The 26,891-nt window shown below is 51.3% G+C and overlaps 9 protein-coding genes across 9 annotated transcripts; 2 read left to right on the plus strand and 7 right to left on the minus strand.

Moving 5' to 3' along the window:
• Positions 1–260: 260 nt before the first annotated feature.
• Positions 261–2,330, plus strand: VTN77DRAFT_808 (uncharacterized protein; the record flags this gene model as incomplete). Its single annotated transcript, XM_069424538.1, has 1 exon — positions 261–2,330. The coding sequence occupies one exon, from the start codon at positions 261–263 to the stop codon at positions 2,328–2,330; it is 2,070 nt and encodes a 689-aa protein (XP_069280289.1).
• Positions 2,331–2,779: 449 nt separating this feature from the next.
• On the minus strand, positions 2,780–4,375 carry VTN77DRAFT_809 (uncharacterized protein; the record flags this gene model as incomplete). The annotated part of the gene is made up of 1 exon (XM_069424549.1): positions 2,780–4,375. The coding sequence occupies one exon, from the start codon at positions 4,373–4,375 to the stop codon at positions 2,780–2,782; it is 1,596 nt and encodes a 531-aa protein (XP_069280290.1).
• A 1,115-nt stretch (positions 4,376–5,490) lies between these two features.
• On the plus strand, positions 5,491–7,767 carry VTN77DRAFT_810 (uncharacterized protein; the record flags this gene model as incomplete). The annotated part of the gene is made up of 3 exons (XM_069424561.1): positions 5,491–5,776; positions 5,977–6,443; positions 6,565–7,767. The coding sequence occupies 3 exons, from the start codon at positions 5,491–5,493 to the stop codon at positions 7,765–7,767; spliced, it is 1,956 nt and encodes a 651-aa protein (XP_069280291.1).
• Positions 7,768–8,875: 1,108 nt separating this feature from the next.
• Positions 8,876–10,412, minus strand: VTN77DRAFT_811 (uncharacterized protein; the record flags this gene model as incomplete). The annotated part of the gene is made up of 4 exons (XM_069424572.1): positions 8,876–9,682; positions 9,753–9,965; positions 10,022–10,267; positions 10,338–10,412. The coding sequence occupies 4 exons, from the start codon at positions 10,410–10,412 to the stop codon at positions 8,876–8,878; spliced, it is 1,341 nt and encodes a 446-aa protein (XP_069280292.1).
• A 1,458-nt stretch (positions 10,413–11,870) lies between these two features.
• On the minus strand, positions 11,871–12,456 carry VTN77DRAFT_812 (uncharacterized protein; the record flags this gene model as incomplete). The annotated part of the gene is made up of 3 exons (XM_069424583.1): positions 11,871–11,982; positions 12,059–12,148; positions 12,260–12,456. The coding sequence occupies 3 exons, from the start codon at positions 12,454–12,456 to the stop codon at positions 11,871–11,873; spliced, it is 399 nt and encodes a 132-aa protein (XP_069280293.1).
• A 1,293-nt stretch (positions 12,457–13,749) lies between these two features.
• On the minus strand, positions 13,750–16,377 carry VTN77DRAFT_813 (uncharacterized protein; the record flags this gene model as incomplete). The annotated part of the gene is made up of 1 exon (XM_069424594.1): positions 13,750–16,377. One exon carries the CDS (start codon positions 16,375–16,377, stop codon positions 13,750–13,752), a length of 2,628 nt encoding a protein of 875 aa, XP_069280294.1.
• A 1,104-nt stretch (positions 16,378–17,481) lies between these two features.
• VTN77DRAFT_814 (uncharacterized protein) lies at positions 17,482–17,964 on the minus strand (the record flags this gene model as incomplete). Its single annotated transcript, XM_069424605.1, has 1 exon — positions 17,482–17,964. The coding sequence occupies one exon, from the start codon at positions 17,962–17,964 to the stop codon at positions 17,482–17,484; it is 483 nt and encodes a 160-aa protein (XP_069280295.1).
• Positions 17,965–18,223: 259 nt separating this feature from the next.
• Positions 18,224–20,176, minus strand: VTN77DRAFT_815 (uncharacterized protein; the record flags this gene model as incomplete). Its single annotated transcript, XM_069424616.1, has 1 exon — positions 18,224–20,176. One exon carries the CDS (start codon positions 20,174–20,176, stop codon positions 18,224–18,226), a length of 1,953 nt encoding a protein of 650 aa, XP_069280296.1.
• Positions 20,177–21,890: 1,714 nt separating this feature from the next.
• On the minus strand, positions 21,891–22,620 carry VTN77DRAFT_816 (uncharacterized protein; the record flags this gene model as incomplete). Its single annotated transcript, XM_069424627.1, has 2 exons — positions 21,891–22,051; positions 22,554–22,620. 2 exons carry the CDS (start codon positions 22,618–22,620, stop codon positions 21,891–21,893), a joined length of 228 nt encoding a protein of 75 aa, XP_069280297.1.
• Between the last annotated feature and the right edge of the window lie 4,271 nt (positions 22,621–26,891).

Here is a 26,891-nt window from a genome sequence, read left to right on the forward strand (position 1 = left end):
AATTGGATCTTTCTGTCAAAGTGGGATGAAATTATACAGTCACGTGGTTTCTTATCTTATCACTCAGACAGAAATTGTGCATGACTAATCACACCTTTTATCTTATCCGGCGCAAGCGGGGAGAATTTCACATTAGAAATTCAACGCCGCATTTTGCCTCCAAACCCTGTCAATATTGGGTTTAGGCTTTTTACAACACCAGCTTCTCCCATTGAAACTTTTTAGGATTTGGATTCTTGCAGGGAACACACCCCGTCAAGATGGTTCTCGCAAAATCCAAAAACTCCGTGGGGCTGGGCAACAGCCTCATGAATGATCGATTCGGCAAAGGCAAAGCCTCCGATTGGAAAAAAGTCTCGCACAATGCTGCGATTGTTCGCAAAGGCGCCAACGGCGAAAGATACGTCACCAACCCGGCCAAGGAGGCGGCCTGGGTGAAGATGCGGAGTATCACCGAGCAGGCTGCGCTCGACGAATTTCTGAGCACGGCCGAGCTGGCCGACACGGACTTCACGGCGGAAAAAATTAACAATGTGAAAATAATACATACTGACCAGAAAAACCCCTATCTTCTCTCTGCAGCAGAGGAAAGGTCTGCTGTGAGGAAGCAGCTGAAGAATAAAGAGCGGTTGACGATCCCGCGAAGGCCGAAATGGAACGAGAAAACGACCCCGCAAGAGCTGGATGCAATGGAGAAGGAGAGCTTCCTCGAGTGGAGAAGGGGTCTTGCGGAGCTGCAAGAAAATCAAGATTTATTGATGACACCCTTTGAGAGGAATTTGGAGGTGTGGAGGCAGCTGTGGCGTGTCATTGAGCGGTCCGATTTGGTGGTGCAGATCGTGGATGCACGAAACCCGTTACTCTTTCGGTCTGAGGATCTCGAAAAGTATGTGAAGGAGGTGGATCCTAAGAAGAAAAACCTGCTGCTGGTAAACAAGGCGGATATGATGACATTGGAGCAACGAGAGATGTGGGCAGACTACTTTGAGGAGAACAACATCAGCTACCGATTCTTCTCGGCCCATCTGGCCAAGGAACGGAATGAGGCACGGCTGCAGGGAGAGGGCCAATCTGACAATGAAGATGAGGACACCGAGAATGACTTGGCGGAAGCGACCGAAAAGAAGATGAAAATCCAGGAGAATGAGGATGGGGATGAGGAGGAGGGCGAGGAGTCTTCGAGCGAGGAAGAGCTGGACGAAGACGACGGAGGGGGCATGAAAATGCCTGAGAATTCCAAGGATATGAGGACACGGATTCTGAGCGTGGAAGAACTGGAAGAGCTCTTCCTCGCAAATGCACCCGATCCCAACTCCCGGAAGGACGACCCGGAGCATCCTCAGAAGGACAAGACAATCATCGGCCTCGTGGGTTATCCCAATGTCGGTAAATCTAGCACAATCAACGCTCTGCTTGGAGCCAAGAAGGTCTCCGTCTCCGCGACGCCAGGCAAGACCAAACATTTCCAGACTCTTTATCTGTCCCCGAACCTGCTTCTGTGTGACTGTCCTGGTCTCGTCTTCCCCAACTTTGCGACTACCAAGGCGGAACTGGTGGTCAATGGTGTGCTGCCGATCGACCAACAGCGTGAGTTCATAGGCCCAGCTGGTCTTGTCGCGCAGCGCATCCCGAAACATTTCCTGGAAGCCATATACGGCATGAAAATCCACACCCGACCTCTCGAGGAAGGGGGTACCGGTATACCAACCGCAAGCGAGCTCCTCCGTGCCTACGCCAAAGCCCGAGGTTTCGCAACGACGGGGCAAGGCCAGCCAGACGAGTCTCGCGCGGCGCGGTACATCTTGAAGGACTACGTCAATGGCAAGCTCCTCTACTGCCATCCCCCGCCCGCATCCGGCGAAGGGGCCAAGGAGGGTCAACCGCGCGTGGACCCTGCTGAATTCAACAAGGGTTTGTATGACCTTGCTCATCTCCCGCCCAAACGGCGAGAAATGCTGCTCAAGACAGCCGCCGGCGGCGCGGATAGTGATGACAACGAGGCAAGTTCAATGGCATCCGCTTTTGCCAGCCAGCAGCAGCACTCTATGTCTATAGACGATGGCCCCCGCTCCCGCACCCTCGATAAAGGCTTCTTCGGCTCCGGATTCGCAGGCTCAGCAGGCCATCTGAAGATGCCGTTCAACCACAAGTACACAGAACAGGGGCGGGCGAAGCAGCTGTCAGGCCGGAAGCAGAGGATGATGATCGCGCTAGAAAAGGGCATCGATCCCTCAGAGGTGCGGATGATGAATTCGAAGAAGCATTTCAAGGGTGGGAAGCGGAAAGCTAAGAAGATGAGAGCTGGCGGGAATGGGGAATATGATGATTGATTGATTGATTGATTTTTAGATTTATGTGTACTGTACTCGCTGGCGAGTTTTGTTTGTACCTAATGTGTCGTAACTGTCATGATTAGACAAAGTACCTAACACAAGCAAAGTACTCCGGGCCAGATAACTAGCCTCTTCCTGTCTTCCTCACTGTCTGTAACACACATGGTTATGGATCATGCATGCATTAATCCTATATAATCTGATTTTATCTCTTCATCTGACTATGTCATAAGTATGTATGTACTAGAGATAGAGAGAGAGAGAGAGAGAGAGACATAGACTCATCACATATCTACATGCATATATATACTGCATATATATACTAGATCGTAACGGAGAAAATGACCATTGACAGCATCCTGGTATAGAAAAGAGAAAAACATGACAGCTGACAGCAAGGAAATCATAAATCAGACTGAAAGGTGTGGGGGAATGTAGACAAATAGTTACTTCAAATACCGACTCGTTTGCGCCTGCTGATGAAACACAAAGGGTATACTGTAAAGCCAACCCCGACTCCCCTGGAATACTCGACTGCCGTGCACAATCAGCGGCACGACGGCGATCATCCACATGACGAACACAAACCCGATCGCCGCATTCAATCGCAACTGTTCTAGCAACGGCCAGAGAAACCCGCTCTCAAACTCGTGGTACCGCGCTAGCAGCCAGTTCCGGATGGGTCGCTGCGCCCGCTTGGCCTGCAGTCGTCGTCGATGGTTCTCAAGCCCGTCGATCAGGTGCCAGGCTACCCGTCGGTTGATCTTCTCCCAGGTGGTCTCGTCTGCGAATTGGCGAGCGGCCACCGCCAAAGTTGACCGCAAGTCGTGCTGGCGGCACACCTGCAGGGTCAGACGGACAAATTCGTCGAGATCTTGCGGCGGCACCAAGTAACCCGTCTTCCCATGGTGGACAATATCCGACGGACCACCCTGGTCGCGCGCAATGACGGGGAGGCCGCTTGCCATGGCTTCGAGCACCACCAATCCAAACGTCTCCGTGATGGAGCAATGTAGGAAGAGATCTCCCGATGCGTAGGCCCGGGCCAGTGGCTCGCCAGTCAAGAAGCCGGTGAAGATGACGTGGTCGCGGACGGGTTCGAACAGCCTCCGCACATCGGCCTCGACGGCGGGATTCCGGTTACCACCCACGATGAGAAGTTTAAAGGGGAAGGACTCCTGCACGAGCCGGGCCGCTACCTGGGCTAGGAACTCGAACCCTTTCTCCGGCGCGATGCGACATACGCAGACCAAAATGGTTTCGCCGTTGGGTGCCAGTTCACGACGGTAGGCTTCATCGCGGCGGGAAGGGTTGAAGAGGACGGTATCGACACCACGACCCAGATGGACGAGACGATTTCGGGGCGCGCCCGCCTTTTCGAGGTAACGACGGATGTCGGAGCATGGGTAGAAGATGGTGTCGACGGAGGGATGGCTGAACAGAAAGCCCTGGACGGTGCCAAGCAGCCAGACGGCGAAACGGCCGAGGACACCGGGCAGCAGAATCTGGGAGTAGGCTGACAGGTCGGTCTGGAAGTTCAGCAGGACGACCGGGGGTTCCTGGAGCTGGCGGATCTGCCAGAGGAACTGGAACCCGACGGAGGCGGGACTGGCTAGGTAGACAATGTCGGGGTTGAAGGTACGCTGGCAGACACGATCGAAGCGGAACGGGTAGACCACAGTCAGGTCGGGGTTGTAGGGCAACGGATACCCATGCAGGCGCACCTCGGGTGACGTTAACGCTGATGTTGATGATGACCGGATGGATGACAGTGGCCGGCGACCTTTCTGCTCGTAGCGAGGGGCGACGACAGCCAGTTCGACACCGTGGGCGCGCAGGTACTCAATCAGGCTGAGAGTTGTGCGGCTGACACCGTTGACGGGGCCAAGTGACTCAGTAGCTAGCAAGACGCGTTTTCCTTTGAGAGCCTCGGGGAACTCATCGCGGTTATTGCTGGCAGTGCTGGTCCCGGATGAGGCCTCTTTGGTGTCAGGCAGTGATCGAGATCCTGCCGCGTCTTCGGCGGCGAAGCGTGGACGCATCCTGAACCGCACCGCCCGGTTGTGGTAGTGAGAGTGAAGGGGCTTGATGCGGATGAAAGTGCGGCGGTGGAGGAGAATTGGAAGCTTTTTTTGTTGTCTCTAGAAGGGCAGTCCTACGACATTATAACTATTTCTACGCCTGACTGCGTCACCAGACCCAGTACTCCAGCATGTCTATGGATCCTGACTCCATTTGCCATCCTCGTCACCGCCATATTGGGACTTTGTGCCTTTTCACTCTTTTCCGGCTCGAGTGCCTAGTCGGCACTTAGTACAGCTGCCTACCCACGGTATCACCTAGATAGTACCTAGGTACTGCGGAGTACCTGAGACTGTGCTAAGTACCATTTCGCGTGTTTACCCGATTCTCGCTCAATTAGTTAAGGTCCCGCTTGGTCGCAATCCGCTTATTCTTCAATGTCTGTACGGAGTATGGAGTACTTTTTTTTTTCAAACTCGCCTTTCTGTCCGGTGATGCAAGTGTGCGGCGTGCCTTCCCTGACGGGATCCCTTGGTTAAATGTGAGCAGCTCCTGCCTGCACGTGGGGCTCTCCTGCCGTTATCGCGCCTTCCTGCCTTATCGCACCTTCCCTGGCCGGGCTTCCCACAGCTCCCCCGCGCCAGCCACTCACAGTGCCAGTTTCCCTCCGCGTGCGTCGGTCCGTCACCCGCACTCGATCGAACCGCCATCCCCCTCCGCCCGTTCGTCAAGAAAAAAAGGAAGGCACAGGACCAGCGCCGCTCAGGGCCCATGAATCCCGCAGGCGCTCCTCTGCAGCGGCACAGGCTGATAGACGCAGCCATGAGAACCGTCCGCCAGGGCCTTGCAGACGGCATTCTCTGGGCCGGTGGCGCTCGTCTAGTAGTACCTTGCTCGTAGCAATAATGGCGAGCACTCTCTCTCCCCATAGGACTCTTCCTCTCGCTCTCGCTCTCTCAATTCCTTTCCACACCAATTCCTTCCTCTCTCTCTCTCCTCTCCTTGTCGTCCTGTCTGTCTATGGATCTGCCTCTCCAGACCTGATTGATACGACAAGGGCAGATACCACTTCTAGAGAGTGTTCAGAGCAACCAGCAGATAGGAGCAGTACCCCTCATCTGCTTATCATTCAACCATGGACTTCATCCCCTCCTCCCCCGTGGGCACCTCCGACGAGAGCTCCTGTGACGACTCGACCGGCCCAACCACTCCTGACAGCAGTCCTTTGTTCTGTCCCTCGCGCGTCGAGGACCTCGTCGGGACGCCTCTTGCCCATTTTCTCGACAGTCCCAAGGCTGGCGCCGATGTCCTGCCCGCGGAGAAGACGCGTTTGCCTCAGGTCAGCGTGCCTGCGGTCGCGCGTGATTTTCCCGGCTCCAAGCCGATCAGGAGCATCTGTGTAGTCGGCGCTGGCTATGTTGGTAGGTTTGATCATCCTGCTTTTATTGGCTGTTGTTTCTGTTTCAATTATTTTTTTGATTGGACCGGTTTGATTTATTGGTTTTGATCTTTATTACCATTGTTAATTTTGCATTACTGTTTTTTTTTCTTATTCTTTTTATGGACATATTTAAGTATTTCCGCTGCACTCTATTTGCAATTGCGCTAACTACCGGAATAGGCGGCCCCACGGCAGCAGTTATCGCACTGCACAACCCCTCTATTCGCGTGGACGTTCTTGATAAGGACCAGCTTCGCATCCGCCGTTGGAATTCTCCCCATCTCCCTATTCACGAGTCTGGCCTGAACGACATTGTGCGGGTAACACGCGATGGCGCCCGTATTTCTTCGCGGGGTAACAAGGTGGGGCTGGAGGCCGGTCGCGATGAACCCCCTGTCGTGCCATCCGACCGTCTCCCCAACCTGTTCTTCACCTGCGACTCGCAGGCCAGCATCTCCAGGGCTGACATGGTCCTCCTCGCTGTTAACACCCCCACCAAGACTTTTGGTGTCGGGGCCGGACGGGCCACCAACATGACTGCATTCGATGCCGCCGCCAAGGAAGTCGCCCTGCACGCCAAACCGGGTACTATCATCGTCGAGAAGAGTACCGTCCCCTGTGGCACCGCCCAGCGAGTGCGTCAAATGGTAATTACACCGTTCTTCTTATTTAACCCCTTGTCTTTAAGGTTGCCGGCGCGGCGCTTTCCCTTCTTGCCCTTCCTACCGGTATGAGACTGTATGAGAGTTTCCATTGACACGAACACAGCTCAATGCCGTCCGACCTGGCGTGCCGTTCGAAGTCCTCTCCAATCCCGAATTCCTGTCCGAAGGCTCCGCTGTGCAGAACCTCCTCAAGCCGGATCGCGTGCTCATCGGGTCGGCCAAGACACCGTCCGGTCGCAAGGCTGCTGAAGCCTTGGCTAACATCTATGCCGCTTGGGTGCCCCGGGATCGCATCCTCGAGGTTAACGCGTGGTCTTCCGAACTCGCCAAACTCGTCAGCAATGCGATGCTCGCGCAGCGCATCAGCAGCATCAATTCCATCAGCGCCATTTGTGACCGCACGGGCGCCGATATCGACGAGATCGCCAAGTCGGCCGGTCTGGATCCACGGATCGGCCCGCAATTCCTCAAGGCTGGGTTGGGGTTCGGTGGGTCGTGCTTCCGGAAAGACATCGCCAGTCTGACGTATCTGGCCGAATCGTTGGGACTGCCTGAGGTGGCTCACTACTGGAGTCAGGTCAACTCGATGAACGAGTGGCAGCGGGAGCGGTTCGCGCGCAAAGTCATCCAGCGCATGGAGGAGAATCTGGTCGGCAAGAAGATTGCCATCCTAGGGTTCGCGTTTAAGAAGAACACCGGCGACACCCGGGAGTCGCTGGCAGTCGATGTCATCCGGACGCTTCTCCAGGAGAGGCCCGCAGAGATCGCCATCTTTGACCCGTGCTGTCTGGCCGAAGATATCCTCCGGGAACTGGAGCCGGTCGTGGAATGCCCATCTACCGGATCGAACCGTGACCGGGTCAAAGTCTACCCTGATGCATACCAAGCCTGCGACCAGGCCAATGCGGTCGTGATCGTCACCGACTCGGATCAATTTCGAAATTCCCCCGCGAAGGTGGGTCAGTCTGTGGCTCCCAAGAAAGCCGACTTGGTGTCGTACGATGTCGATTTCTCCCCCATATCGGAGAGCGAAGAGGAGGAGATCATCATTGCTGGCTCTCCCCTCTCCTACAGGGTCAGCCCGCCTCCGAGCTGCGCGGACGACTGTCCCGATTGCCGGTCGTCCCAGTCGCGTAGCGCCATCTCAACCGAGCCGGTTGAGTGGGCGCGCATTGCCTATAGCATGAAGGAGCCCAAATGGGCCTTTGACGGTCGGGGTATCTTGGACGTGCCAGAGATGGAGAAGCTGGGCTTCCAAGTTGATACCCTTGGCCGCCAAACCACGGCGCACGCCTGCCGTTGGTAATTGGTCGAGTCTCGATCTTGGTTATTTCGTCTCTTCTGACGAAGTGCGTCCGACTGCACATAGCGACGGATTGGAAAATTGCATCCTTTTCCTTTGTCTTTGTCTTTCTCTTTCTTTTCTTTTTTTTTTCTTTTCTTGGGGCTTTTTTCCATTTAGAGAATGTAGTATTTCGTACTATACCTGGCGTTTGGATTGTTGAGGACATGTCATGATGAATCCATTTCCCCTATTTTTTTTTTACTTCTCGAACTCACTTGTGTGTGTGGTCTGCGGTGGGTTTCTCTTTTTAACACATTTCCCTGTGAGATTGTCCCCTGATGTCTATGCCTGATGTCTCCATCCCGATCAGATCTATATATACTTACCTATCTGTTTTTTTGAGATAGTCGTCAGACCTGTATTGTGATTCCCGGAATAATGACTGGATATATTATTAATGCGTATGTTGAGGGTTATTCGATTGGCTCAGCGGTCTTCCTAGTTTTGGAGTACTCTATCCATATTCTTTCTATAGATCGGGGAGGCATTCAGTTCTACCTTCCCAACCAACCTTCCTTTGAAGGAAGGTTTTGTTTGTCAATTCAATTGGAGTTTCAAGTTTGGGTCAAGCTGGATTTATGACCTGTTGGAGTCTTCACCTCTCTCTCTCTCTCTCTCTCTCTTTTAATTTTTTTTCGGAATTTCTGTTCTATTCTGTTCTGCTCAGTCCCCGGGGGTTAATCTATCTCTTCTCACCTGTACTGTATGGTAACTAATAGTCGAGGGCAATCAATCAATCAAATTAATCAACGATCTTTTACCTATGTTATGATCTTATGATCCATGAATGATCTCTTACAGAAACTTTGATCTTGATCTGATCTGATCTTTGAAATAACGCTAGTACAGACGGTACAGTACAGTACAGTACATACACTGCAATGAGAAGACGGACAAAAAAGAAAAGCGAACAAGTGAAGATGGATTGAAGTGAATTTCAGCGCACTGCGCTCATTCTCACTGATCGAAAAATACTATCATATCATTAATAGATATTCATTTATCATCCACACCATGTTTTAATTAATCCCGGATTTGAATATGAAAAAGCCTTCTTTTTCCTGGTTTCTTACAGATGACTCTTCGGCTTGAACCCATTCGCGGTAAGGAGTCGATCCGCCTCTTCCTTCTGCCATCGCAGTTTGGCGGTGACGGCGTCCTTGCGCGCGTTGTTCTCGCGCCGGCCCATCTGCTGCAGATGCACCTCGTCAGGACCGTCCGCGATGCGGAGCGTTCGGATCAAGGCCCACAGGTACGCTAGCGGCGTGTCCTGGCAGACGCCTGCGGCGCCGTACGCCTGGACGGCGCGGTCGATCACCGTCAGCGCCATCTGCGGTACCAGCACCTTGGCCTGGGCGATTTCCTTGAGGGCGGCCTTGGCGTTCCCTTGGTCGATCTTGATAGCGGCGTTGAGAACGATCAGGCGCGCGGCATCGATTTCGATGCGCGACTTGGCGATCCACTCGAGGAGGACGCCGTGCGAGGAAAGAGGCTTGCCGAACGTCTTCTTGCGCTCGTCGTTGATCCGTGCGATCAGCCATTCGAGCGCCCGTTCGGCCGCACCGATGGTGCGCATAGCGTGGTGGATGCGACCAGGGCCCAGGCGGCCCTGGATAATCTCGAATCCGCGTCCCTCGCCCAGGACGAGGTTGGAGACGGGCACGCGGACGTTATGGAAGCTGATGTGGCCGTGGCCGTGAGGCGCATCGTCGTATCCGTAAACTGACAGCATCCGGTGGACGGTGATGCCGGGGAGACCGGCAGGACAGAGGACGACAGATTGTTGGCGGTAGGGATCTGGGTTGGAGGGGTCGGTCTTGCCCATGACGATGTAGAGCTTGCAGCGGGGATCACCGGCACCGGAGGACCACCATTTCTGGACATGTCAGTTAGAACCAGCTATATAGAGGGGAGAGGGAAGGGGGAAATATGTAAATGGTAAATACCGAGCCATTGAGGACATATTCGTCACCGTCTCGACGGATGCTAAACTGGATATTCGTAGCATCACTTGAGGCCACATCCGGTTCCGTCATCAAAAACGCAGAGCGAATCTCACCCTCCAACAACGGCGTAAGCCACTGTCTCTTCTGTTCCTCGGTGCCGTACTTGGCCAAAACTTCCATATTTCCCGTATCCGGCGCCGCATTGTTGGTAGCCTAAAGAGAGAAACCCCTATCAGCTATGCCAACTTCGAAATGTTGGTGGTTCAAACCTCAGGCGCCACTTTGCTCTTGCCCAAGTACTCCGCCATCAGCCCGTACTCGAGATTGCTGAAGCCCGCGCCCTCGCTGAAGTGGTTCTTGGGCAGGAACATATTCCAGAGACCAAGCTTGCGCGCCTTGGCCTTGAGCTCCTCCAGGATGGGCGGGGTCGTCTTCCATCGCTGCTCACCCTCGCCTAGTTGTGCGGCGAAGAGGGAATCGGCGGGGATGCATTCTTTCTCGACGAATTCTTCAACCTGTAGAGCTTGTGCTTAGCAAGAAAGAGACTTTATCGGTAGATTCTCCTCATTTCTCTTCACTACTCACCAGATCAAGAGTCCTCTTGGCCCGTTCGCTGACAAAGGGCAGCGCAATGGATGGGATATTATCGGAGGCCGGCATGATTTCCGAATTATAAGAGACTCGACGAGAGGAATTCAATGACACACCCTCAAGTATCCAATTAATTAAGAAGGCGTATATTGAACCGAGATTCGCAGAACAGCAGCCAATTAAGAAAGGAAATTGAATGGATACGGGAGTAGCAAAATGGAACACAAAGAAAGGAAACCCCGACCCTTTGGAAAATAGATAGGTAGGTAGGTAGATATATGCTGAGAGCTGACAAAAGTAGTATCAGCAGCAGCAGCAAGTACGCAAGTCACCAAGCTGCCGTGCGGGGGTAGTAGTACAGTTAAGTTACTAAGGTCAAGTTGTCTGGGGTAGCCGAGCACTATCCGGGGCGGTGGGAAGCGGACCTCGGCAAGTGCCTATTTAGGTAGTCAAATTACATAGGTACGCGCCTGTGTCAAGGAACCTGTGGTAATTAGTTGCAGCTTGAGTGCTGAACGGAAGATTCCCTTTTTCGAATAATCATAACCAATTATTCAGGGGATTTTGTGCCGAAGTTGCATTAGCTTGGGAGTAATGTACGTAAGTTGATGATCTCCACGTCTAAGAGAGCGAAATATATATAATACAAAACAAGCCTTGCAGGGCATACTTCGAAGAGAAAATACCTGGTCTATGCCCGAGACTTTTGCCCCTGGGGCCTACGGCCTTCTATATTTATAGTTTCTTTTTTATTTATTCCTTGCCATATTCTTGCTATATCATCATTATCACCGTGTTATAAATCTTCTATTTTGCACACTATCACGTGGCTGTAAAAGCAACAGACGTAAGCATACCACGCCAGATTCATAAAATCCACCTAGCCCCTATTAGCAAGGGATATATATCAGGAATGGAGACAAATATCACTAACGTATATAGCAAGAACTATAGCAAGGAATGAATATAGGTAGGGAGCCCGCCTGGAAAGCAAATAATAAATCATACCTACTATAGGTACCTTACTAATACATAATTCCTTACTAATTATCGCAGAAAGAAAACAGATTTAAATAAAAAAAAAAGGATTTCCTAGCATAATACACACACAAATAAGAAAAAGAAAAGAAAAAGGAAAACAAAGGACCAATACACGATTTATTCCATACACAGCCCGGTGATGAACCCCCATCCCATATTCCTTCCTTCCTTCCTATAATAAACCCTAGTCCGTACAGGCGAAACCCAACCAAACGCATCAGAGCCCATGTCCAAGTCCAATTACACATAACATAGCATAAGCGTAGCATAGCATCCGGAAGTAAACTTCATGATCATCCAAAAGAAAGAAGACAAAGAGAGAAAATTAAGAAAGAAGGTGGAGAAAATAACAGGTAAGAAGGAAGTGACAAGAGGTAGTAAAAAAGAGAAATAAAAAAATGAAGGAGGTGCAGCCTGCGAGCAGTAGTGGTCGAGTCGAGTCGGTTGTACGGTACGATCGTCCACTCCGTCTCGAAGACGTCTTGGTTACTCTTGTTCCCTCGTCGGCGATGCAGCGGCAGAGGCGGAGGCTGAGGCTGAGGACTGCTCGAAGCTCTTCTTGCCCAGTTTGGCGAAAAGAGACGGTGGTTTTCCGGCACTGCAGGAATAAAATCGACACAGGTCAGCGAAAAATGTCCAACCAACCAGTATGGTCTATTCCGAGATGGACATACTTCTTAAACCGCTTCCCTTTCAGATCGCTCAGCTTTTTTGTGCACGGGCTCATGATGTCGTCAGACGGCGAGACGTATGTGTTCTGGGACCTAGATGGAAAGCAGAAAAATATCAGTAAAAAAGTCCTTTTTATCGCCACCAATTCCTCCTTTTTTTTTTTGTTGAGAAGAGAAAAAAGGCAACGAAATCGACATCATTACCGCCGCAGCCGAAAGACATACTTTTCCCCGTCTTTCAGCTTCTCCTGCAGCGCCTGGCGGTGGTACTCCATCGCGTGGAGCGTCCCCGCGGCTTTCAAGCCGTCCAGATTGTCGGACATGACAGCAGAGGACTGGAGGTGCGTGTTGGTGGAGCGGTCACCGAGCGGTTGGACCTGCGTGGCAGCAGTCGCATCCATGGTGATTTTGATTTTTTTTCTGTCTGTCGCTAATTCGAGACGATTGCTGATGATGCGTTCGAGGCAGTAATCTGCCCGGGTAGGTAATGCAAGGTAAACTGCTCGATGCACGTGAAACAAATTGACCAGAGAGTTCAGGATCGATCGATCGTCACTCGTTCGAAGCCAGCAAGAAGCAAGGCGCGAAATTTCAACCGTAGTCACGAGCGTGAGGAGGGAAGAAGCAGAAAGGGTCTCTCAACAGAAGGAGGGAACTCCGATCAAGCAAATATGTTGCCAGCAATTGTTTTTAAGGCACGTTTCAGGTGCTGAAAAAATGTGAAGAGCTGTTTGACCTTAACCCGATGCAGGTGTATCGGATAAGGCCGATTGTTGGCATGGCAACGAGCCGCACTAAGGCTGGTGCCTGCAGGTATGTGGAGAGACTCAACAGTGACTCATCTGTGGATCCCGTGTCGACAAGGATAATAATAATAACAGTAATAATACTATGACTTCATAGGGATAATCATAATATTGAAGTTATGATCTCATGATCTTATTGGGCTGAATTGACACAACTATCGTTGTCAGATTAATATTGCGCTTATTCCTGTGAATAGTGTGTATGTACTATATTCTTGCTATATACTCATCCACCAATTAACCTACAGTAATTACTGAAACTTCGACTATTAGTTATGTTCACTCACATGCATCAAACAAGGGTAGCCTCCCATCAAGTTATAAACAGACCCTCCTCTTATTATTGACGTGTTGCGCAAAAGCAAAGCTCTTTGCAATTCGAGGTAACACACGGGATCCAGACCAAGCTGGTATCTGACTTCATCATAATAATTCTCCGTCTTGGCGACCTATACTGGCAGATATTATTGATCCGGGGTCAGGGGTATACCGCAGTGAGTTTATAGACAAGAAACTCGTAGGAAACCTCCCAAAGGGGATTGTTTCGGCCTGGTTTATTGCTGTACAAACCGGACAAGGATCGGCAACGTCAAGGATGATGACTCACTGTCACCCTCTCACTGGCACCTATTTATTATTGCCAGATATGTGGCCGGAACTGCTAGCCAGCCTAATACATACTGGACCCACAAAGCCCGTTTTGTCAAGGACAGAAAGACGCGCCCTGTCCAGCCAGCGGGATTGTACTGTATACAAAGACTTGTGTGGCCGCTTATGTATACTGCTTCGAAGCAACCGTATGAGAAGTCAGGCCGGTTTTAGATCATGACTCTACTCACGGCCTTCCAGGGATGAATAACAATGGACTGGCGTACACAACGGAGAAGGTCAACCAGCGGACGACTGCGACGAATCGGTAGGCTTCGACGAGTCAACCCCCTCATCTTCACTGGCGCTGTCCTTCCTGGAACCACTGAACGTGGGAGGACTGCTTCCTGGCCTCACATGTGGTGGTTCGGGCGTAGGAAGCCGACTAGAGTCAGGTGATGTTGGTTCCAGCTTGTCATCAGACTCCGATCGACTGGCGCCCTCCTCTGACGGAGGAGTAGGTGGCGAGTAGGATATGGTCGGACTGATTGGATCCTCCTGGGAATCCTCAGAAGGATTTCTTCGGTGTCCACGCTTCTCTCGAAGGGAAGACGTCGGCCCCGTCGAGCCTGGACTCGCTAATGGTGTCCCAAAAATCGGCGAAGACGACCGCAAGCTATGGGACCGCGTCACCATACTCTGAACACTAGGAAACTCGATATAGGTTCCGCCCGAGCCTCGGGAGAACAGCACGAGACCGAAACAGATGAGAACAAAGATGCTTTGGATGACCGACACACGCTTCTGGAATACGAGCTCGTCGGCTAGGACCCCCAGCTGTGTGGTTATCGAGTAGATCTCTTGGTGGTACTGAAAACGCTGTTTCTCGAATTCAATGGCAACGGATCTCCAGACCTGATCGTACTGTGATCGAAATTCCCGTAGCTCGTTGAGGACGGTCGTATTCAGATTCTCGAGGAAGGTCGATGTCTTGGCCAACTGACGCTTTTCGACCTTGTTGAACGCATCCCGGAGAATCCGAGATTGTTCTTCGATATACATCAGGGAAAGGGATGAGTTGGACTCCAGCATCTGGAGCCGTTTGTTGACCGACTTGAAGAAAGACTCCTGTGTAGTCGGGTTCGGCGACGCCGGCTGCGTGGGCACAGACTTGGTGGGTTCGCCTGCTGCACTAGAGTCTTCTTTTGTATTTGTTGCTGCTGGCCTCGTTTCGGTCTCCGTAGCTGGATGCCGATCTCCGCTGCTCTGCCCTTCTAAGGAGGAATGTGACGAAACTGTAACATTACCACCAGCCTGCTCCGCTCTGTTCGATGCAGATTCTGAGGATGCAGCCGTTGGGTCTGTAAGGGTAGCATTGACAGAAGTGGCATCGGCCGTATCGAAGGTCGTAACTGATCGAGTTTGGGTCGGCCAAGCAGTATCATCAGGTGGTGCCTCGTCAACGGAGCACATATCAATCACCGGCGTTGGACCGCGTAACAAGGCTTCTTCGATCGCAGTCCTGTTGAAAAGGCTAATATCTCGATGAAGCCATTCCGATAGCGTAGGCATGGTAGTAGTTGCGTTCTCGTGTGATATCACCTCCTCCGTAGCATTGACAGTCTGGATCCTTTCACCATCAACAGGGGCCTCAACAGGTTCAATCGCGTCGTCGCCGCCTTCTTCATCCGCCCGGCTAATCTCTCCGTCGTTCTTGTACTCTTCCATCATCGTGGTCCCGTGAACTCGGACCAGACTGACCGGGCAATAGAATTCATTTCCGTAGTGCGTCAAGAACTCGATTTTCACGTATCGTGCCCAGATAAGGGGGTTTTCGATTGCAAAAGCTTGAACTTCCCGCGTATTCCTTGCTTCAAAGACACCCAGTTCTCTCCATTTGTCCGCTTTGACGGGATACCGATCGGAGACGCTGACCCTGAATGTGCGAAAGATCGAACTGAAAAACTCGTAATTGGCAAGCACAATCGTGTCGATCAGGATGTCATCGCAAAGTTCGAGGATAAGAAATTTATTCTCAGCCGAACACTCATTCAGCATGTAGCTATCTTTGTTTTCAATTAGAACGGACGAGGATCCCGTGCACTCCGGGTTTGTCTTCAAGACCGTGGCAGCACAGTCGAAGGAGGCGTAGTTAAACCTTTCCTTGCAGGTGGTTCCAGCATCCTTTCTCTTTCCGACTCCCCTCTGAGAGACTCCTTCGGCCATACCTTCATGAGGTTCTTCACCACCCTCAGTCTTTCGTGCCTCCTTATTAGAGGCATCGCTCCCCCATGATGAAGGCCTCGTATTTTCCGGCGCCTCTGTGCCGAATCCGCCAAAGTCTAGCTCGATTTCTGAATCGTCTCCAAGCGAATCGAGAGCGTTGTTGATCGTCCCAGCTCGCCTGCGATGCTCGCGCGCAACATCACGGTTTTGCCGACGGCCCCCTACATTTTCAGCAGACTGGCCGATTTTGGCCAAGTTTTGTTTCTTCCAATCCTCAAAGGAGAGGAAGTTGGCGTTATCTAGAGGCGATTCTGTATCAAGCTCCTGATCTGTGTGGGTCGCCGTCGAAGCGGTAGGGGTAGCGCGGTCAGAAGACGTAGCTGAAGTGGTCGTCACATTAAGCATTACCGTAGGCTGGTGCTCCTGGCTGCCATCCTCCTGAGATGGCTGGTCGTCGGACACAGACTTGCCTTTGCCCCATCGTGTCTCCAGACAAATCGGCAGCTGGATAGACATGGATTGGAACTCCTTGGCCGGACATATTAAGGACGAAGCATCCGCAATATCACTCCGTTGTTCACGCTCTGTATTCGTAGCGTCTGGCCTGACTACGGCATCTGTAGATGCGAGCGTGGCCAGAATGAGGATCCACAACCCGAGGCGTACCACGTCTATCATTGTCGAGACCTTGCGCCTGCGCATCGTCTCAGAAATAACAAAGAAAGGAAGTTTCCAGGCCCTCTGATTTTGTCCAGTTATAGGATCGTCGGAACGGGTTGGATGCACCAAGGAAAAACCGCTGTCCCTCTTATCTCTGGAGTCGAGCCGATTCCTAGATAACGGCACCTCCCAAGTCAGTAAGGAACGTCTCATAAGCCGCAAAGCCATCGAGTTGCTAAGGGTAGAAGTGAACGCTGGGTTATGCAGCCGTTTGACGGGTCTCACTGACCATCCTCCGCTGAACAAAATCGCCTCTTCTGGCACGAAAATATACTCCAAGTCCGAGTAAATAATATTTTTTGGCGGTGTCACAAAATAGCGGTCAAATTATTCCCAGTTTATCTTCTTGCAGCCAGGCTTGCTGTGTGGACTCTAACCGTTGTGGCGCCGGCGCGAAACCGGCGCTCTGGAGATTCGCCACGTTCTTCTCAAGAACTGCGCATTAGATAAGGAAACTAAAACCGAAGAAAAGAGAGACACGAGCAGAAGAAGTTAAGAACAATATTTTGGAATGTCTAGCAAGTTCAAAAGGATTGGATGCTGTTTGTCCAAGGGGGAGAGAACGCCGTTGGTTTCTGTTGGGGGAACCGTCATTGCAAGTTCGACAGCTCTCCGAAAACCTGCTGACGTCCCTGGTGGGCATCGCGTGGAGCACGCATGCAGCGTCTCCACTGTCACAGGGTCGAGTGTCCTTTTTGCACCAACAACAATGCAATTTTCATTATTATTGACTTAACTAGTAAGCTAGTTACTCTGAGGTCTGGACTCTCCCCGATTTAATACAAACCCGCCTTTAGCTCCTTGTCAAGAGACTCAAGACTCGATATTGATGGCACACCGTACAGCACGGACCTACAGAAGTAGCAAGCTGGCCAAAACTACGGAGTACTGAAGTACCACTCCGTACGTAACGTCCCCCATCCCTGTGTGCAAACCTCTATGTACATACATACAAACTACCTGGATATATCATATCCGCTACAGAAATAGTCACATAGCGAAACGTCAACATCTTCTGTTCTTCATCGTTGTCCATTTGCCTCTTGACATCAAGATCTACTAAGCTAGCTACAGTACAGGCCCTTCTTATCCCAGTCCAGTCCAGGGGCGCAAAGTGTCCTTGAACGTAGATCTAATAATGAACGAAGCACGGCAAAAATCAAAAACAGATGCGATTATTCCTCCTCCGGCTGTTCCCAGCCGTCTCCTTCCACTTTCCACCCTGTTGAAACGGAATAATGGAAAAGTGGCTGGTACCAGGAATCTGATACCACTAGCCTTTTTTTTTCTCGGTTTTTTCCCCCTTCGAAGAAATGCAGGAATCCTTACTCCCGCCTGGATGGCATACCGCATGCTGCAATGTTTGATCGCCCAAAAAGGAGAAGGGAAATAAAAATATAAAACAAGCCTCCAGAAATCAAATGTCTCGTAACAGAAAACGCCAATCTGGTATGATTTTAAACCGCTCAACAGCCCCGGTACCAAATTTCTCTTGCTTCTCCTTTGCCATGCCGTTACATTTGGAAGGCGCCATAGTATACATGAGACACGTCGTCTCCAAATTTCCATCGCCCGCGACGAAAGATGATGCGGATTGTATAACGTGACAGAAACAACATCCCCATGATGGAAGACGCTCGATTGAGTCGAGAATGCAACCGAGTAAAGCGAAGTAAATCGATCGATAATAAAGTATTAATGTTTTTGTCGTAATTCACCAAACGCGAAGGCGAAAACAAGGAGCAGCAGCAGCCGTCGAGGCAGGGAGTAAGGTGGGAAAATGCACAACGCAGAAAAAAAAGGAATAAGGAGAGATAGGGAACTAGAACTACAAGTGAAGATCATGCCAGCCACCCACCAAGTCCAAGTCTTCATCGACGCTTCCATGATAATCGCTGGGGGAGTCGCCAGCGATCTTCACTTTGACGGGCTCAAGGGCATCGCGCCGCCAGTCTTTGTCCAAGAAAGGATTGCGGCGACGATCGTTGCCAGCCATGCCATCTCGCTTGAGCCACCCAGGGGGGCTGGAGGAGCCCGCACCGGAATCGCGTCTCCAATTCTTGTTCATAGACCGCTGCTTGTTGTCGAGACCAGAACGGTCTTCCTCGGGACGATAGTTCCTTCTCCGGTCCCCCAGAGCAGCCCATTTATCGAGATTGGACCGCTTAGGAGGAGTGTACCGGAATGGTCGAGCCCGAGAGTGAGAAATCGGAGTGGCATTCTCAGAATCGAAGCGCTTGGTTGGAACTGAAACCGATTCAGCGGAGCTCGATAGATTTTGTGGGCTCTGGGTGCGAGAGTTGACGAGTGACGTGGTCTTTTGTTCATACAGACCAGCAGGACGGAAAGGAAGCTCAGCGTCCTTGCTCTCTTGACTCCAGCTGCGAGCATTATGCTCACGCCGTTCCTGCAAAGACGTGTCTTCGTTTTCCGATTCCTCCTCATCCCAGAGATCACTCCAGCTCTTGGAAATCTGACCGTCCTTGTTCTTTCCAAAGACCATGGACATGGCAGGCAGTGGCTTGATAGCATGACTGGGGAGGGAGCCACCCATTGGAATGGTGCCTGCGGGAGGTGAATAAGGTTGATCGCTGCGACGAATGGTCGTAGACTTGAACGACGCACCCAGGGCGGAATCCAAGACTGATGCCATCGACGGGGTCTCAGGCTGCACAGAGTACCATGAAGTACCCGCGGTCTCCGATGGAGGGAAGAGGTCTTCGGAGTAACTCTCATTATCCGGGATAACGGAGAGCTGGCGGATAGCTTGCGGTGGACTCGCCTGGAGTGCTTTCGCCCACGGGAAGGATCCGTCGCCCTGGTTGATCTGAGGAGACTGAATCGAGGGAGTTCGAAGCGGCTCGCGGTTGGCGCTGGCGGGGACCACGTCCCGATCCTCCGTACAGAAGTCGTCCAAGATCTCATCGTCCGTCGTGAAGCTGACCGTGCGCAGGATGGCATCGCGGACCCCTTCGAGAGTTCGCTTCTCCGGGTCAAGAGCCAGGGCATTTCTCAGGATCTCAAAAGTATCCTGTGACATGTTGGGAAACACGTCAAAGAGAGACTGGCGGTCCCGCACGTAGTCGGCGAAAAGCACATCAGACTCGGTGGGTGTGACAAAAGGATTCCGTGCAAAAAGAATGTTGAGCAGACAGATACCGATCGACCAGATATCAGCCTTGGCGGGAGAATATCCAGTGGGGGGCGGATCGTACTGTTCCGGCGCCATGTAGCGGTCACTGCCGACACAGGCTTCATAGCACCAAGAGCTACGAGTAGCCAGGCCAAAATCGCCGAGTTTCATTGACCCATCCTGGGTGAGAAAGATGTTTTCGGGCTTGATATCCCGGTGATAAAGGCCATTCGAGTGCATGAATTCCACAGCGCTAATGAGCTGCAGCATGAAATCGCGCACATGTTCCGTCTCGAGAGGGCCCCGATTGACGCGAATGGCCTCGTATAGATCACCCATCGAGCAGTACTCCAAAACCAAGTAGATATGCGCGCTAGTCTCAAAAGAATGGATCAAGTTGACGATATTGGGATGGTGCCCGAGGCGTGCATGGCAGGCAAGTTCTTCGGATCGGTCATCGACGGCCATGGGAGAAGAGGAATCGGTTGAGGACGACTTAGTCAAACACTTGATGGCAACATCCTCCCCGGTTTTGGTGTCCTTGGCGAGGAACACCATCCCAAAGGACCCATGGTTTAAGGGAGCGACTGTGCGGAAACGCCCATCCAGGAGCTGTCCCTCGACAAACTTGTCTTTGAAGCACTCCATGCTTGACTGATGTCCGAAGGTTCCGACAGAAACGCGCCCAATCGACGAGAGACCGATCCGACCAAGGAGAACAGGAAGAGATTATAATGGTGGTTGACTGACGAAATATACCAAACTCGGGATGTGATCCGGCAATCCGCGTGACAAGGTTTCGTGACAAGAAAAAGGGTATGAACAATAAAAGTGAAAAGATGGCCCTGGACTGGTGTGGACAGTGGGCAGAACAGGAAAAAAAAACACGGCTGGCGTCACTCAGATCCACAGCTGGACAGTAGCAGCTGTTGACAAAACAAGAATGTGTTGAAGAAAAAAGAAAACTCAACAAACTCCGGATCGTTGGTTCAGAGGCTCATATAGATACTAGGAAAAGTGAGGATATGTCGACAAAGGAAATGAAGCGATATGCCAGGCAGGCACCAGACGCGGATAGGTACCCGCGGGGGTAACGTCGATGTAACAGGCGAAGAGACCGTTATGATTTCATTTGCATATGTCCGAAGGAATAGAAACCGGCGTAGAGCCACTGAGGAAAAAAAAGAATAATGAGAGAAAAGAGCGTGCCGAAGAGATGAGATTATAAAGCCCTATGGCTGAAGTGGTTTGATGCAGAAAGAAATGCGAACGGATCGAGGACTCGGAGAAGAAAATCGCTGCGTAAGATCGTGACAGAAGTTGAGAGTTGTAACCTGACTTCTCGGGACAGATCGAAAAGGTCGACTTGTGACTCAGTATCGCAAAGTCAGAAGAGCGGTTACTGAGTCACGTATCCAGCAAGCGGTCGTGTCAATATACTGTTGCCTCTCTCTCTCTCTCTCTCTCGAATCAACAGGTTCCACGTTCGAGGGCCCTCCAAGGGACTGGCTACAGGTCCAACTAAGCACCTCTCGAGAAGAATCGAGCTGTCAACACCTAGGCCTCACTCCAGCTGTTGAACGCTGGTCAATGTCCAACGTCGAACCAGGAGGAAAGGTATCGACCGTAGCAGTCACGCCGGAGGGATGAAACGGAGGGATGAAACGAGGAGTTTGACAATCACCCAGTAGCCTAGGATGTCGATCAAGAGAGCTGCCCGATATCCTTGGAGGGTGAGGCGGGGGAGAGAGAGCAGACGGTTGTAGGAAGTCGTGGAGGTCCGCAGTACCGGTCGAATTGAGATCTGATCCGGAGTGTCTTGGAACAGAAGCACTGTGGACTCGAGCAGGCGTTGGCGGGCAATGAGACGAGAGGGGATGAAGCGGCCGTAGAGGAGTGAGGATGCTGGCGGAGGGAGTAGATGGAAGGAAGATGATGGATTAGGTTGGTCGGTCGGTCAGGAGAGAGAGGGAGGGAGGGGAGGTTCGGATGGTTAGAGGTGACGGAGGGAGAGAACGGAAGGAGCAATGAAGGAAATAGGAGGAGATCGGAGACGGAGAGGGAGAGGGAAGGAGAGATGGGTCGGTGAAGGAGGAGGAGGGAAGGATATGGATGAGGGTAGGCAGCAGGAGATGGAGAGAGATTGCGATAGACAGGCAGGTTGGGTAGGAGGAGTCAGACTGCACGAGATGGGTTGGCAAGCCGGGGGAGCACCGAGAAGACGAGGGAACGGGGGAGAAACGCAATCCGTCATGACAGGGAGGTTCGTCGCCGGGCGCAGCCAATGACGGATGCAGTGGCTTGGAGCGGGGCGTTCTGGTACGGTACCAATACCGGCCGCTGCGTAGTGGTAATTAACCAGTTAACCAGTCGTGCCCATGATGCCCATCAAATGCCTCGTGGTAGGCCAGCCCAGTGTTTTGCCCCCGTTAACCCACCAGCCGGAGCCATGCCAGCATCCCCCGAAGGCCGCCCAGCCTACCTTGGTGGGCAGGCACAGCCCAGCGCCCCTGCCCGCGTCCACTAGGCGCCTTCAGAACCTTCCAGAGAAGCCGACTGCAGCCACCTGCCCTCCACCCTCCGCTACGCGTTCTGACGTGAATGAATGTTTCTGCATTTTTGGGTCTGAGGGTCCCTGAATCATCATACGATGGTACTCCACCGAACAGAACATCGACTCAGATATCCGATACTAATTACAGCATAGAGTCCGCAATCAGGAGTACCCCATATGGTGGATTGGCAGTTTGGATACTAGCTACTCCGTACCTAACATCCACGTGTTCTTTAGCTACCTAGGTACTGTACGGAGTCGCGGAATGCTCTGTACGCCGTATACTTCGTACTGTCCACCGCTTTTTCACAAAGATATTGTAGAGTGATAAAAATTTTTCTTGATCTTCCAACCTCTAAACCCTCTAGCAAATCAGATCCTGCGATCAATATTAATTGCACCTAAAAAAAATTGGCGCCGTTTGACCTATGCCATGTATGCAAGCAAAACGAATGGACAATCGACGCTGACCAACCTTGAAAGCTAGCTCTTGCAAGGTGCGCCATGCAGCTCGAGGGTCAGTGCCTGGACGACGCATCTTTCCTTTTGCGCGTCAGCAACCATGTCAGTGGGGCCATCGAGGAAGACGAATCCGGCCGGATGCTCATTGCGCGACACGAAGCTCATTGCCATCAAACCAATAGAAAGCGTTCAAGAGGCTGACCCACCGTACTATTTTCAGAGTGCATGACGCCATGACCGAAAGAGGGGACTTGGCAGCAATAGAGTGGTGAGATCAGCCAGGAAGGTGGGGAAGAGATGGTCACGCTTGAAACGCGACGCACGACAGAAAATTTAGGTAATTGCCTGGGGGACTGCATAATTGGTCCTGACTCGCCCTGATCGCCCGGAGTCAAGACTCTGCCGCTGATTGGCTCCACTCATGGCGGTTGCATCTGCCGAAACGCAATTTGTGGGGTTGAGCACCGCAACAACGACAACAATAGGCAACAGTGTCATACTCCGATACACAATTGACAAGGAAGGGTCCCTTTGTCAATCAGGTGCCATGTTTGCGTTGTTTGAGTTGTCGCCCGTCCTGCATGGCCTACGAGTCTAAGACTTTGTACCTGAGTTCGTGCAGATCATGGCGCGTAGACAAAGTACCATGCCTGGCCCTAGCCCATTTTCCCCAAGCTTCATCTTGACCGCCTTTCTCGAATGCATCCAATCGAGCCATGGCCATCTGCTCCTTTGGACCCAAGCTTCGGCCCCAGGACGCCCTATGCGGCACTGTGTTCCCGTCCTGGCCAACCTAGCCTGCTTTGATGGCAAATTGGCAAGACGACATCCCCTCTTTTGTTGACTCTTGAGGTCAGAGATCTGAAATTACTCCGCAGGTTTATGATCTGGCTCTTAGTTAGCCTCTCAGAGCATGCCACTCCATACAATTGCCCGCCACCAAGACATATCGCGTGATGCCCTCCCCCTCTTGGATTCATCCCCTAGCTTCTTGCAGCCAAGTTGATCGCAAGAGAGGCCTTTTATTGGGATTCCAACTCCTGCATTCGGCCAGCGTCCATGGCGTTCTCTGATCATCGGTCCGAATTCCTTATTCCCCCCATGTGCACTTTGCTTGCATGGAGGAGTGCAAGTTGAAGCGATCTGTCCCGAACTCCAGTGGGCCTGTGCAACCCGATGGGACGTCTACGGAGTAGCTTTATCATCTGACCCACCAACCCCAACAAGAACTAACTGCCACTGATAAGCAGACACGAGTGCACTGATCATCAGTGATAAAGCTGAATATTATCTATCATACTGTACGGAGTAGAGAGTACTCTGTGCTGTGCTGTAAGACGATAAGAGCTCTTGACCAGTATCTACAGCATTGTTCTTTTGCTACTTTTCTAAATGGCAACCAATGCCTGGTTGAACCGTTGGATAACCCTCGAAGCGCGCTTGCTATGTTTCAGCCTGTAACAGCAATATTAAACCTTCCAATGGTCGTAATCGTGGAAGACAACGATATCGATAAGAATTAATTAGCCCAGCCACCTAGACTCTGGTATTCTAGATCGCAAACCCCGCTCCTTTTCCTACGGAGTAGTGCTGCAGCTGCTCCAGGAGTCCAGGTAACGCGCGGCATGACAGGAACAACCAGCTCGGTCTCATGTTGTTCCGTGAATGAAGGGGCTGGCCTGCACCTCTTTTCTTGTCTTGCATTGAGACCAGACCAGAGTACAACCATACAGAGTGCACAGTATTCGTTGCCAAGCTCCGAGATACATAAATCCAAAGACCGAAGAGACGGAAAAGACAGAACGAGTCTGGATTGTATGCACAGTCTAAGGTCGCTCGTATCGACAATTCTGCAGTATGGTGTTTTTTTTTTCCAGCAGACCTCAATTCTTACAGATTGCCTATTGGTGCATCATTTTCTTTCATCCTTTTTACTCCAACCTCATTACTACTGTGAAGACAACATGCCTGCAATCATGATGATTATCGTACTGGGCAACACGAGAGGCATGTCCCATTGACATTCAATTGCAAGGAGGACAGACTCTGTCTGCGTTGCTATCGTATCCAGGTACTGTACCTACCTAGGAATTTGAATTGAGTTTGACTGCCATCATCAGATGAGGCATTTTTTGCAATTCTCAAACAGTACTCCATACGTAGGCCCATAGGTCAACAGTGAACCCGTTGGGGCAAGTTTAACAAATTAGGTAGTGGTTCTTCTTCCCCGCATTCCAGCCTCCAGGTCTACCGTCTCACGGCAAATAAATAAATAATATTGATAGATGACGATCACCATTCACCACTTCCAATCTAGACGGAAGATCTTTCCCACCCATTAATTGGTTCCTGGTCGTTATTTACCATGGTTATCACTGTGGCTGGTTGGATTAGTCCGGAGTATACTCCGTAGACGCATGAAGACTGGTATGGTATGACAATAACCTTGAACCCATAATGACGACGGCAGACAGACAGACGGCAAGGAGTGGCTGGCAGGCTGGCAGCTGTTGCCATGCAAAACTTCCCCATGCCGGGGTAACCCTCCATTTCTCCAGATATCGGACTGAGTGGAATACGTCATGTCATACCGTACTCCGTACTCTGTGCTCCGTAGTAATATTCTCCCCCTTGTCGGGGTGACGACAACTCTTCAGGAGTAAATCGTAAGATCACTACCTGTTCTTTCGCGAATAAGTAATAGGAATGAATTACGAGATTACTGTGTCTGAAACACTGAAACGGTATTTCTAAGAAGATTAATTTATGGACGTTGATTGATGTGGGAGTAATTTCTTATGTTCCGGTGGCTATCGACACTGTTTCTCCATTTCTCCATTCCGCGACAATGAGTTGGCATAATACTAGTCAACAATTGGTTTTGTTCCTCGAGTGTAAACAAATAAAATGTGCAGCAGTATGGGTATTCTTGCATTGCTAGGGCATTTGGTGCTTGTGTTGTTGCAAGTGCTTACTTGTTGTTCCCGTAGAAACAGTGTTGTACAGAGCATATATGAAGACATACACATTGGATATGGACCCAGCGCAGAAATTTCGATGTCCCTAGAGGCATAGATGTTGCATGATGGACTGCTAGATCCTGCCTATTGACGGGAAGAAAATTGGGCTACATTTGTTCTGCCTGTTTATTCTGCCTTGCTTATTCTGCCCTGCTTATTCTGCCCTGCTTATTCTGCCCTACTTATATGTTTGTCTCAGATAGCATCAAATCTCCACCAAGGTAATTTCCAAATAACTATTAAGACTGTAGATAAGCTTCAAGAAACGCAGTTATCCTGCAATGATGATAATGAAAATGCCTGTATCACCAGTCAAAACGTGATTTGGAGCGGAGACAGTCAAGGTGTTTCACGCACGGGGAGCCAACGTGGTTATTGCCGACTTGCCATCCATAGAATCTTCTGCGACCAGTCTGCTAAGTTCTCTGGATGATTCGTCATCGCGCTCACTTTATGTCCCCGCCAACATCGTAATCTGGGAGGATACGGAAGGCTGTATATGCCAAGGCCATTGAGCGGTTCGGTCGGTGGACATTGTGGTCGCAAACGCTGGTATCATGGAAACGAAGCCCTTCTTTGACATGGCCAATCTCGAGAAGGAACCCTTGGAGGCATATAGAGTTGTAGATGTTAATGTGAAAGGGACCATGAACAGTCACTTTACGCTCTATTCTTCTGTGTCTCCAAACAGGTGCATTTTCCATGTACTGAATAATCTGTCAACGCTACGACTGGGCATTCATCATATGCGCCCAACCCTTTCTGCTTTCCAGACTCGTCGCGCGGATCCATCGTGCTCATTTCCTCTACGTCCGGCCAGGCGTCGTGTCCTACGTCTCCTCAAAACACGCCATCACAAGCCCCCTACGTTCGTCGCAGTGGGTTGCGACAACGCGGTCGCTCCCTTCTTCACGCCGATCCATATCACAGCTGGGTACTCTGAGAAATGGAAGGAGAAACCCTGCCCGCGAATTCTGCAACCTTTCTCGCTATGGCCATTCTGCACACATCATTGGATACGGGACTCCAAGATGCTGCATTGCGAGTGTCGCTCTCCACTTCGAATCGCTTGATCCTGATGAATTGTCCATCGTCGAAGGCTGCGGGTCAAGGAATGACGGAAATTGAGGGACCGCGAGAGGCCATGATAGCGTCCTGGATAGGAGGTGACGCGTACCAGTTGATGGCAGATGCTGGCAAACTATTCACAGAGCTTGGAGGTCACCCACTGCCACCGAACAGACCGTAATGCATAGCTTTCGTATGTCTCAGCATTTCCATCGTGTGAGCTAATGGTTGGAGGTATGAAGAGACGTTGAAATAGGCA

The sequence above is a fragment of the Rasamsonia byssochlamydoides genome, assembly GCF_041956645.1.
Source record: "Rasamsonia byssochlamydoides strain NRRL 3658 unplaced genomic scaffold VTN77scaffold_11, whole genome shotgun sequence".
NCBI classification, from domain to species: domain Eukaryota; kingdom Fungi; phylum Ascomycota; class Eurotiomycetes; order Eurotiales; family Trichocomaceae; genus Rasamsonia; species Rasamsonia byssochlamydoides.